This window comes from Somniosus microcephalus, chromosome 5, assembly GCF_052327205.1.
Source record: "Somniosus microcephalus isolate GS21.2 chromosome 5, FLI_Smic_1.0, whole genome shotgun sequence".
Classification (NCBI taxonomy): Eukaryota; Metazoa; Chordata; class Chondrichthyes; order Squaliformes; family Somniosidae; genus Somniosus; species Somniosus microcephalus.
Window position 1 is genome coordinate 65,896,486 of NC_140991.1, and position 12,135 is coordinate 65,908,620.

The window sequence follows — 12,135 nt, forward strand, 5'->3', positions numbered from 1 at the left end:
GTTTTATAAATCTATTAAGAGTAACAGGATAACTAAAGATAGGGTAGGGCCTATTAGAGATCATGAGGGTAATCTGTGTGTGGAGGCGGGAGACATCAGTAGGGTTCTTAATGAATACTTTGCGTCTGTTTTCACAAAGGAGAGGGGCGAAGCAGACATTGCTATCGGGGGAGGAGTGTGAAATATTAGATGAAATAAACATAGTGAGAGAGGAAGTATTAAGGGGTTTAGCAGCTTTAAAAGTGGATAAGTCACCAGGGTCAGATGAAATGTATCCCAGGCTGTTAAGCGAAGCAAAAGAGGAAATAGCAGAGGCCGTGACCATAATTTTTCAATCCTCTCTGGCTTCAGGTGTGGTGCCGGAGGACTGGAGGACTGCTAATGTGGTACCCTTGTTTAAAAAGGGAGAAAAGGATAGACCGAGTAATTACAGGCCAGTCAGCCTAACCTCGGTGGTGGGAAAATTATTGGAAAGAATTCTGAAGGACAGGATAAATCTTCATTTAGAAAGACACGGATTAATCAAGGATAGTCAGCACGGATTTGTTAAGGGAAGGTCGTGTCTGACAAACTTGATTGCATTTTTTGAGGAGGTAACAAGGAGGGTAGATGAGGGTAGTGCGTTTGATGTAGTGTATATGGACTTTAGCAAGGCTTTTGATTAGGTTCCACATGGCAGACTGGTCATGAAGTTAAAAGCCCATGGGATCCAGGGCAAAGTGTCAAGTTGGATTCAAAACTGGCTCGGAGACAGGAAGCAGAGCGTAATGGTTGATGGGTGTTTTTATGACTAGAAGGCTGTTTCTAGTGGGGCTTTGCAGGGCTCAGTACCAGGTCCCTTGCTTTTTGTGGTATATTTCAATGATCTAGACTTGAATATAGGGGGTATGATTAAGAAGTTTGCAGATGATACTAAAATCGGCTGTGTGGTTGATACTGAAGAAGGAAGCTGTAGACTGGAGGAAGATATCAATAAATTGGTCAGGTCGGCAGAACAGTGGCAAATGGAATTCAATCCGGAGAAGTGCAAGGTAATGCATTTGGGGAGGGCTAACAAGGAAAGAGAATACACATTAAATGGTAGGACACTGAATACTGTAGAGGAACAAAGGGACCTTGGAGTGCATGTCCACAGATTCCTGAAGGTAGCAGACCGGGTAGATAAGGTGGTTAAGAAGGCATACGGAATGCTTGCCTTTATTAGCTGTGGCATAGAATACAAGAACAGGGGGATTATGCATCAACTGTATAAAACACTAGTTAGGCCTCAGCTAGAGTACTGCATGCAGTTCTGGTCACCACATTACAGGAAAGATGTGATTGCACTAGAGAGGGTACAGAGGAGATTTACAAGGATGTTGCCGGGAGTAGAGAATCTTAGCTATGAGGAGAGACTGGATAGGCTGGGTCTGTTTTCCTTGGAACAGAGGAGGCTGAGGGGAGATCTTATTGAGGTGTATAAAATTATGAGGGGCATAGATAAAGTGGATAGAAAGGACCTATTTCCCTTAGCAGAGGGGTCAAAAACCAGGGGGCACAGATTTAAAGTAATTGGTGAAAGGTTTAGAGGGGATTTGAGGGGAAATTTCTTCACCCAGAGGGCTGTGGGGGTCTGGAACTCACTGCCTGAAAGGGTGGTAGAGGCAGGAACCCTAACCACATTTAAAAAGTACTTGGATGTGCACTTGGGATTCTCTAACCTGCAGGGCTACAGACCAAGAGCTGGGAAGTGGGATTAGGCTGGAAAGCTCTTTGTTGGCCGGCGCGGACACGATGGGCCGAAATGGCCTCCTTCCGTGCTGTAACTTTCTATGATTCTGTCTAGCCTCCGATTCCTCTCGCTTTCCAGCCTCCGATCCCTCTCTCTCTCTCTTCCGCCCCTCCTCTCTACCCCCCCCCCCCGTCTTGAATTCCAACTCCTGTGCGCCAGAGCCCACTCCTGCGAGTCTGAAGAACTGGAGCCTGTAGGACCGATTAAAAAGAGCGTCTATTCACTGGAGCCCGCTCCTGCGGGACTGCGCGAGTGCGCGGCCTGCAACGCGTGGTGCGCAGCACCCACGGGATAGCTGCCGCGCAGTTTAGGTGGAACAGTAGTTAGGGGTATAGATGGCCTTTTTTGCAGTCGTGGCCTGTAGTCCCAAATCGTATGTTGTCTCCCTAGTGTCAGGGTGAAGGACATCACAGAATGGGTGGAAAAAACTTCTGGAAAAGGGAAGGAGAGCAGCCAAAGTTTGTGGCCCATGTTAGAACCAATTACATAGCTGGAAGGGGAAGGGATTTCAAAAAATGACTGAGAAAATCAGGAAATGTACTACGAGTCAGTGTTCCAAAAAAGTTGAAATCAGAGTTGAGTAGTATATACATGAATGCACAAATCATTCAAAACAAAATTGGTCAGTTAGAAGCATTAATCACTATTGAGGGATTTGGTATAGTAGCTATAACTGAAATGTGGCTTATGTTTGGACAGGACTAGGCATTTGACATTCCTAGTTATAACATTTTTTAGGAGAGCTAAGGAGGGAAAATAGGGTGGTGGGGTGGTAGTGTTAGTGAAGGAATCTATCGCAGCGCCAGAACATAAGGATGTCCTTCAGTTGTGTTAAGACAGAATCTATATGGATAAACTTGAGGCAAATTATACATTTCTCAGTGTGCATTGCCGGCCACCAAATAATGGAGCTGAGATGGAGGTGGGGCTCTGCAGAACCCCATGTTAGCTGATATTATTAACGGTTCCCTCTCCTTGGGGGCTGTCCCCCTCCACTTCAAATCTGCTGTCATCATCCCCTCCTCAAAAATCCCACCCTTGGCCCCTCTGGCCTTGCAAACTACCGTCCCATCTCCATCCTCCCTTTTCTCTCCAAAGTCCTTGAACGTGTTGCCTCCCAAATACGTGCCCATCTTTTACGGAACTCCATGTTTGAATCCCTCCAATCAGGTTTCCGCCCTTGCCACAGCACTGAAACGGCCCTTATCAAAGTCACCAATGACATCCTATGTGACTGTGATTGTGACCATGAGTAAACTATCACTCCTCATCCTTCTCGGCCTGTCTACAACCTTTGAAACGGTCGACCACGCCATCCTCCTCCAACGCCTCTCCTCCGTCATCCAGCTGGGTGGGACTGCTCTCGCTTGGTTCCATTCCTATCTATCCAGTCGTAGCCAGAGAACCACCTGCAATGGCTTCTCTACCCACTCCCACACCGTTATCCGTGGTGTCCCTCAAGGATCTATCCGTGGACCCTTCGTATTTCTCATCTACATACTGCCCCTCGACGACATCATCCGAAAGCACGTGAGTTTCCACATATACACTGACGACACCCAGCTCTACCTCATCACCACCTCTCTCGACCCCTCCACTGCCTCTGATTTGTCACGCTGCAAATCCGACATCCAATATTGGATGAGCAGAAATTTCATCCAACTAAATATTGGGGAGACCGAAGCCATTGTCTTCAGTCCCTGCCACAAACTCCGTTCCCTAGCCACCAACTCCACCCCTCTCCCTGGCCACCGTCTGTGGCTGAACCAGTCTGTTCACAACCTTGGCATCCTAATTGACCCTGAGAAGAGCTTCCGACTCCATGGCCTCGCTCCTCTCTATCTCTGTAAACTCCTCTAGCCCTATAAACCTTCAAGATCTCTGCGCTCCTCCAATTCTGGCCTCTTGCACAACTCCGATCTTAATCACGCCATCATTGGCGGCCGTGCCTCGGCCCTAAGCTCTGGAATTCTCTCCCTAAACTTCTTGACCTCTCTCTCCTCCTTTAACGTGCTCCTTTAAACCCACCTCTTTGACCAAGCTTTTAGTCACCTATCCTAATATCTTCTTAATAACAACAGAAAATGCTGGAAAAACTCAGCAGGCCAGGCAACATCCATGGAGAGAAAATAGAGTCAACGTTTTGGGTCAAACCCTTTGTCAAGACTGATAAAGCACAGGAAATGAAATAGATTAAAAGGCCAGGCTGGGAGAGAACAAAAGAGAAGTGAAGAGACGTTAAGAGGTGTTCAAAACGAGACGAGATGGTGATAGGACTAGTGGAGACAAAGGACGGCTCTAGATTAGGTGTGAAATGCGCTGGCAGAATGAGAGACAGCTGCCATGTGGGAGAGAAAAAAAGGGGGGGGGGGGAAAGGGCCAAAACAAAGGTGTGGATAAAAAAATAAGTAAAAATGTAATGGGGGCCGAGGTTCTGATCTGAAATTGTTGAACTCGATATTGAGTCCGGAAGGCTGTAAAGTGCCTAATCGGAAGATGAGGTGCTGTTCCTCGAGCTTATGCTGAGCTTCTGTGGAACAGTGCATCCTTACGGACTGAACGGAGGTGTTCTGCAAAGCGTTCAGTCCGTAAGGATGACCCCGAGCTTCCGGTCGCCTGTCATTTTAATTCACTGCCCCATTCCCACTCAGACCTCACTGTACTCGGGCTCTTGCATTGTTCCACGGAAGCTCGTTTTGAATACCTCTTAACGTCTTTTCACTTCTCTTTTGTTCTCTCCCAGCCTGGCCTTTTAATCTATTTCATTTCCTGTGCTTTATCAGTCTTGACAAAGGGTTTGACCCGAAATGTTGACTCTATTTTCTCTCCACGGATGTTGCCTGGCCTGCTGAGTTTTTCCGGCATTTTCTGTTGTTATTTCGGATTTCCAGCATCTGCAGTATTTTGCTATCGTACTAATATCTTCTTATCTGACTTGGTGTCAAATTTTGTTTGATAATGCTCCTGTGAAGAGCCTTGGGACGTTTTACTACATTAAAGGCGCTATATAAATACAAGTTGTTGTTACTATTAGTCCAGGTTTCTGGATGCCTAGTCTAATAACATAATCACCACGCTACCATACCCAGGACAGAGTATTGTTGGATCATGGAATGCTTTGCCAAAGGGACTGGTTGAGACAGAGACCATTGCACATCGTACGAGAAAATTGGACAAATACTTGAAATAGAGGAAGATACAAAGCTGTGGGGAGAGCGTGGGTCAATGGCATTAGTTTTGGATGACTGTAACAAAGGCCTAGCACAGACACGATGAGCCGAATCACCTCCCTCCATGCTGTCAATTTTTATGGTTCTTAAAAAAAAGCTATTGGTACTGTTGGATCAGTTGTTTTGTAACAGAGAAGTACACAATGTCCCTGAAAAGATAGGTGTTTACAAATATTGTTTCTTGCAGGAGCACAGTGGATTCAGATGAAGCACGCAGAATCAGAATGAAAAGTATGGCTTTTTAAAATAGTTTTCTTAATATACTCTATGCATTTCATGCATTACGTAGTAAAGATAATTTACAAATAGACTTGACTACTTACTATTTCTTTTAAAGGTGCCAACCCAAGGTACATCCTTCGCAACTGGATGGTAGAGTCAGCAATCAAAAAGTCTGAGAGAAATGACTTCTCTGAGGTAACCATATTGCATTTGTGGTCCGACAAATCAATATAACTAAAAAAAAATGTTTTCTCTTAATCAGATTTCCATGGCCCTAGTGCTCTGGTCCTCACTGTTGTTTCTGAGCCAGCACTGACACAATGTGCTGTAAACTTCAATGTTTTAGCCTGGAGAGTGGATGTTAAGGGCTACAAGTTTGGTGTTATCACCACCGCTGTCTGCTTCTATACCCGGCTGGCAGCAGCTGTACATAAGAACATAATTTTTTTTTAGAACCACTCTTAACATGAATGTCCAGAATTGTGATAGTGTTATGCATGTTCCATAATTTTGCTGTAGACTGAGGTATCATCATGCAGGGCCCAGAAGAGGAAGGAAATAGAAGACAACAGGGTGAAGAAAGTGATTGTCAAGCATTAGTCAGAAGAGGCTGTTGAGGGGATTTTCTGCCAGCAGCCAGAGTAATAAGAAATACCCTCATATGGACACCTTCTCCCGAGCTCAATGGTAGAATACAGCACAGCTACTTCACTGAACGTGGCCCCTGCCTTTCCCTAAACTGCTAACTTTTTCATTTACGTTATAAAAAGCAGATCCCATTTCTCACCTCTTTAAACATTCACTTTCAAACAATATGAAAAACTGTCCCACACCCCAAGAATAAATTTAAAAAGTTGGCTAAAAGCAATATTTTATTCAGTGCCTTACACCCACTGCATGATATTTTTTAACCTACACAGTTGCTTCTCTTTGGTGCCAGTTTGTGCTCTTCTAACTATTTCTAGCCCTTCTGTCCTACCTGAGTGCTGGAGTGTGTGAGGTGGCTTGCCGCGTACTGGTATGAGCCTCGGTACTATCTTCCCCTCCAGTTGCCAAAGTCCTGAGAAAAGCCCGTTGTAGTCTGCATCTCCATTGCTGTTGCTTTAGCAGCCTGGCCCTAGCCTTTTAATCCACATGTGCAATAACCCGAGAGGACAGACTAGAAGGTTTAATTGACCTGCTATCTTAAGAGACAGAAGGATCATTTGAGCACCTTCCTACTGCGCCACTGGCACTGGCTCTGGAATGTTATTGTAGCCGGATTGTTGATAAGAATGGTCCAGTTAAGCTTTTGGACAGTAATGTTCATGGTGATGGAACTCAACGATGGTAATGCCGTTGAAGGTCAATGGCAGGTGTTTGGGATTTTTCCTATTGGAGATGGTCAGTGCTTGGTACTCATGTGGCACGAATGTTACCTGCCACTTTTCAGCTTAAGCCTGGGTGTTATTCAGGCCCTGCTGTAGGTTGGCATATCATAGAATCAAACAGCAAAGAAGGAGGCCATTCGGCCCATCGTGCATGTGCCAGCTCTTTGATAGGCCTATCCAATTAGTCCCACCTCGCTGCTCTTTCCCCATAGCCCTGCAAATTTTCCTTTTCATGTATATATCCAATTCTCTTTTGAAAGTTACTGTTGAATCTATTTCCACCATCCTTTCAGGCACTGCATTCCAGATCATAATGCGCTGTGCAAAACAAATTCTCCTCTTCTCCCCTCTGGCTCTTTTGCCATGTAAATTAATCTATGTCCTCTGCTTACCAACCCACTGCTAGTGGAAACAGTTTCTCCCTCAAAACCCCTCCTAACTCTGAACACCTTATTAAATCTTCCCTTAATCTAAGGAGCACAATCCCATCTTCACTAGTCTCTCCACATAACTGAAGTCCCTCACCCCGATATCATTTTAGTAAATATCCTCTCCAAGGCCTTGACATTCTTCCTAAGGAGTGGTGCCGGACTTGGAAACAATACTCCAGCTGAGGCCTAACCAGTAGCATTGGTTTCTTCATTAGCAGAGGAATTGTGAATGGAGCTCAGTGCTGTGGAATAATCAATGACTAGCTCCACTCCTGCCCTTATGACAGAGGGAAGGTCATTGATCAAGTAATTGCAAATGTTTGGACCAAGAACATTGCTTTAAGGAAATCCTGCAACAATGTCATGAGGCTGTGACAATTGACCTCTGTGAATCACAACCAACTTCCTGTTTGTCAAGTAAGACTCCAGCTGCTGAAGGATTTGACCTTTAACCCTCATTGATCTCAGTTTTGCTAGGGCTCCTTGGTTCCAACTCAGTCTAATGCAGATTAATGTTGAGGGCAGCTATTCTCACCTCTCCTTTGGTATACAGCCCTTGCGCCCATGTGGTCTGGGCCCAGTGGTTCTGGTATAATCTGAACTGAGTGTCAGTGAGCAGGAGCTGCTTGATGACAATGTTGATGATTTCTTCCATCACTTTGCTGAAGATTGGGAGGAAGCTCATGGGATGGTAAATGGCTGGGTTAGATTTGTCCTGCTTTGTGTGGATAGAACATAGTTGGGCGATTTTCCATATTGTTGGGTAGATGCCAGTGTCATAGCTGTACTGGAACAGCTTGACTAGGGGGCCAGCCAGTTTTTATGCATAGTTCTACAGCGCTACAACTGGACTGTTATTAGGACCTATGGCCTTTGCTGTGTTCATTGCACTCAGCTGCTTCTTATTTACGTGGATTGAAATGAATTGGCTTGACACTGGCATCTATGATGATGGGGACTTTGGGAGGAGAGCAGATAGGATCGTTCACTCTGCACTTTTATGCTTTGAAACCATGCCTTGTGATGCTACACATACAGCTGTCGAATCCTCCAGGTGGCCAGAGAAGTGCTGCACATGATGGGAGACTGTCTGTAATGCCTCTACATAGGTGTACTAGACAAGGGAACTAGATGTAATATCTCCAAGTTTGCAGACGACACAAGGCTGGGTGGGCATGTGTGCTGTGAGGAGGATGCAGAGAAACTCCAGGATGATTTGGACAGGTTGGGTGATTGGGTAAAAGCATGGCAGATGCAGTATAATGTGGATAAATGCGAGGTTATCCACTTTGGTGTCAAAAACAGGAAGGCAGATTATTATCTGAACGGCAATAGATTGGGAGAAGGGGAAGTGCAACGAGACCCGGGTGTCCTTGTGCACCCGTCGCTGAAGGTAAGCATGCAGGTGCAACAGGCGGTTAAGAAGGCAAATGGTATGTTGGCCTTCATAGCGAGAGGATTCGAGTACAGGAGCAAGGATGTCTTGCTGCAGTTGTACAGGGCCTTGGTGAGACCACACCTTGAGTACTGTGTGCAGTTTTGGTCACCTTATCTGAGGAAGGATGTTCTTGCGATGGAGGGAGTGCAGCGAAGATTCACCAGACTGATACCTGGGATGGCAGGAATGATGTATGAGGAGAGATTGGGTTGATTGGGCTTATATTTGCTGGAGTTTAGAAGAATGAGAGGGGATCTCATTGAAACTTATAAAATTCTAACAGGACTAAACAGACTAGATGCAGGAAGGATGTTCCTGATGGCGGGGGAGTCCAGAACCAGGGGTCACAGTCTAAGGATAAGGGGTAAGCCATTTAGGACAGAGATGAGGAGGAATTTCTTCACCCAGAGAGTGGTGAACCTGTGGAATTCTCTACCACAGAAGGCAGTTGCGGCCAATTCATTAAATATATTCAAGAAGGAGTTAGATATATTTCTTAAGGCTAAAGGGATCAAGGGATATGGGGAGAAAGCAGGGACAGGGTACTGAATTTGGATGATCAGCCACGATCTCATTAAATGGCGGAGCAGGCTCGAGGGGCCGAATGGCCTACTCCTGCTCCTATATTCTATGTTTCTAGCATCTCTTTAAAAGTAGGTCTCATGGGATTGTGATTGGGTTGACACCTACAGACCCTTTGCTCAGGAACATCAGAATCCTCATCTTCCAACACCCCCACCCCATTACTCCTATCCACTCATGCTCCATGCATCATCCTCTGTGACCTCTTAATGCTCACTATCTAAACCTCTTGGTAGATGTGTCTGGGCTAGTGCTTGTCAGGTGAATGTTGCAGTGGGTGAAGCAGGGCTTGAAGCAGAGGGGTTTGATTGATCATCTTACCCCATCTTCTATATGTTGTGTTTCATCTAGAAGATGAAGAAAATGAGTCGGGTGAAACAGAGTTATTTTCTCATTTGCAAAAGAAGCAGTCACTTGAAGCTGTTTGCAGTAAAGTGAACTGTGTTCCTGCAGCAATCGTGGAACTTTGGCAGAATTTTGTCACTAATCTACTGGTAGCACCTAACCACTGACTTCTCTGTCTCCTAGTCCCTCAGCTATGCCCTTTCCTGTATCTCCAGGGCTTTTTTTCTGCTTTCTCACCCCAGGAAAGCTGGAATGCAAACGATGGTGTATGTCTTATAATTATTATGGTCAGTCTTTTCTTTGTGGGGGGGGGTGGTGGAATCCAGGCAGTGTGAGAAGCCTGTGTTAGGCAGGATATGATGGAAAGTCCATTTGCAGGTGGTGGGTAGGAATAGAAGGTGTTTATGAACACTGGGACACACTTTTTTGTGCTGTTGAAGTCATGGAACACACGGAGGCATAGTGGTAAGAAAAGTACGTATGTAGCTATTGCAGGTTGTGGGTGAATGTGAGTACTTTCTTTTACCTTGCCTATCCTCGTGAGGTCTTTGAACTTATTCTGGCATTGCACAACTGTCTGGGAGTTGTGAATGTGGCACTTACATTGCTACTACCGCCCTCTATTGTGCTGTATGATGATCTCCTGCCCTGCATGCTAAACGGGCTGTGCCTTCTCTGCCTCATCTTTTGAAAAGCACCTGCAACTCACTATTTGTTAAATTAGCAGCATGCTGAAGGGACTGCCATAGTGTCCTTCCTCTTCCTGACTTGCACTGCCCACCCTTTAAGCTGTCGCAGGACTTCAAAACCTGCAACTGCATGAGGTTTTCTCCTCTTTCCACCCCCGCCCCTTCCCCAACAGGGTATTCTCTGGTGGAACTCTGGCAGGAGCCTGCCCACCATTAGTAAATGGGCTGATCCTGGAAAATGGGCTGGCATCAGTGGAGTACACATAGGGTGAGTGGAAGTCCTGCCCCTGCACATCTGTTAGTGCTAAGAGTTCTTGGGTGTATGTGTGTCTCCGTTTGCTGAACTTAATGAAAAAGTAAATTTGAATATTAAGTGGGAAACCCGAATTCCTAATTTTCTCATTCCTGATTTGATGAAAAGTTGGGAAATTGAAAATTAATGTCAAGTTAGCATAGTGAAACATAGCTTGTTCAGAGAATAACAGGACACTATTCTGTATTAATGTGAAGTCCACAGAGGAGTTAACTGTGCAAATCAAAACACTGATGCCACATATAAGAAAATGATTCTTTTGCTTTGCCTTCATAACAGGTTCACCTCTTGCAGAAAATTTTACGCCATCCCTTTAACAAGCAGACAGAAGCAGAGGAAGCAGGATATTCTTCCCGCCCTCCTCCATGGGCTAGAGAGCTCCGTGTCAGCTGTTCCTCTTGATGATGAAAGTAAATTGTAACAGTACCAGAAATTGCTAAATGTTTTACCAAGTAATTCCACATTCCTCTTATGAGCAGATTTTGTTGGGGTTAAGGGTTGTTAAATAAAACTGACTGCCTTCTTTATGTAGTCTGTCAATAAAGGTGATTCATTTTAAAATCTTGCTCATAGCTGCATCATCAGGTATAAAGTATAGGTGGTGTCTAGTTATTGCTACTCAACCAGAATAAGTTCTAAAATCTGCACACAATCATAGTTTTCATCATCAGTGCTGAGTTCTTTTGCTCAAGGTCATTGGGTTAGTCCTGACTGCCTTGCCCAGTTCTTTCCATTGGACCTATGCACTTCCTTTGGAGACTTAAAGCAGGTCTTCTATCCTCTGCCTTACTTAGTACAGTAGCACTTCCACTGCTGCCTTAGAGAACCTGTGTGACAGATTCCAACAAATGTTACTTTTGCTTTCTGCCAAGATTTGTCCAATAATTTGTAATCCTGCTTTCCAAAGAAAATCTTTTGATGATGCCTGACCCTTTAAGTTGCTGGAGGCATTTAAATCCTGCAGCAGCATGTCATTTGCTGCCCCTAAACAGGCAAGTTCCCAATCCAAGACGTTAACCATGTTGGGAGCTCGCCCTGTGTATTCTATTGAGGCTGACCCTGGAAACTTCAGTAGGGCCAGTGATGCGCCTCAATAACTTCAAGGCTCAAAGTTAACTGGATAAAACTAGGCTTTTATTAGCAAAGAAAGATGCCTGTGTCTTCACCTAGCATTCTGCTGCAAGACAAGCCTGGGCTTGTCTTAAGTAGGGCCAGGTATGGGCGGAGCCGACACACCCAATGGGGAGAAAGGGGGCGGTGCACTATATACAATACAAGGTAAAAACACAGGAGCAGGCAATACAATATATGTAGTTAAATACAGAGTCTGATGAATGACATATTTCATCACAGCCAGCACTGGTGCATTTGGCTGGATGGAAATCCAGCCCTACCCTGCTTCTGGAAGGAATTGTGCTGGAGGAAAATCTGTATTTGAATGTTGACTTTAGGGTGTCTGATGAAATATTTTAGATTTATTGTATGGATGATGTGCAATAAAATCGACTTGTTGCTAGGTAAAATATTTCCTAAGATTCGCTTTTTTAATGATCTGATTAACAGTTCATTTTATGAACTATTCTCATACGCACCATCATACAGACCATAACCACAAACGTGCTAATGGCAAGCATTTCTGGGCCGGTTTCAGAGCTATATCACCCTAATGAATCACTTTTACTTGAAGCTCAGAATACAAAACCTCCTGCACCACTCTGATACAGGGGTATTTACATTTTCTACA

General features: G+C 44.9%; 1 protein-coding gene across 1 annotated transcript in view; it reads left to right on the forward strand.

Moving 5' to 3' along the window:
- The window catches only part of LOC147117089 (uncharacterized), a 71,575-nt gene extending 59,668 nt beyond the window's left edge, over positions 1-11,907 (forward strand). Inside the window, exons 16-18 of the mRNA XM_085987201.1 lie at positions 5,189-5,232; positions 5,339-5,418; positions 10,671-11,907. Coding sequence (XP_085843327.1) covers positions 5,189-5,232; positions 5,339-5,418; positions 10,671-10,793 — 247 coding nt within the window. The 3' untranslated portion in view covers positions 10,794-11,907. The remainder of the gene's footprint in view (positions 1-5,188; positions 5,233-5,338; positions 5,419-10,670) is intronic.
- The last annotated feature ends 228 nt before the right edge of the window (positions 11,908-12,135 follow it).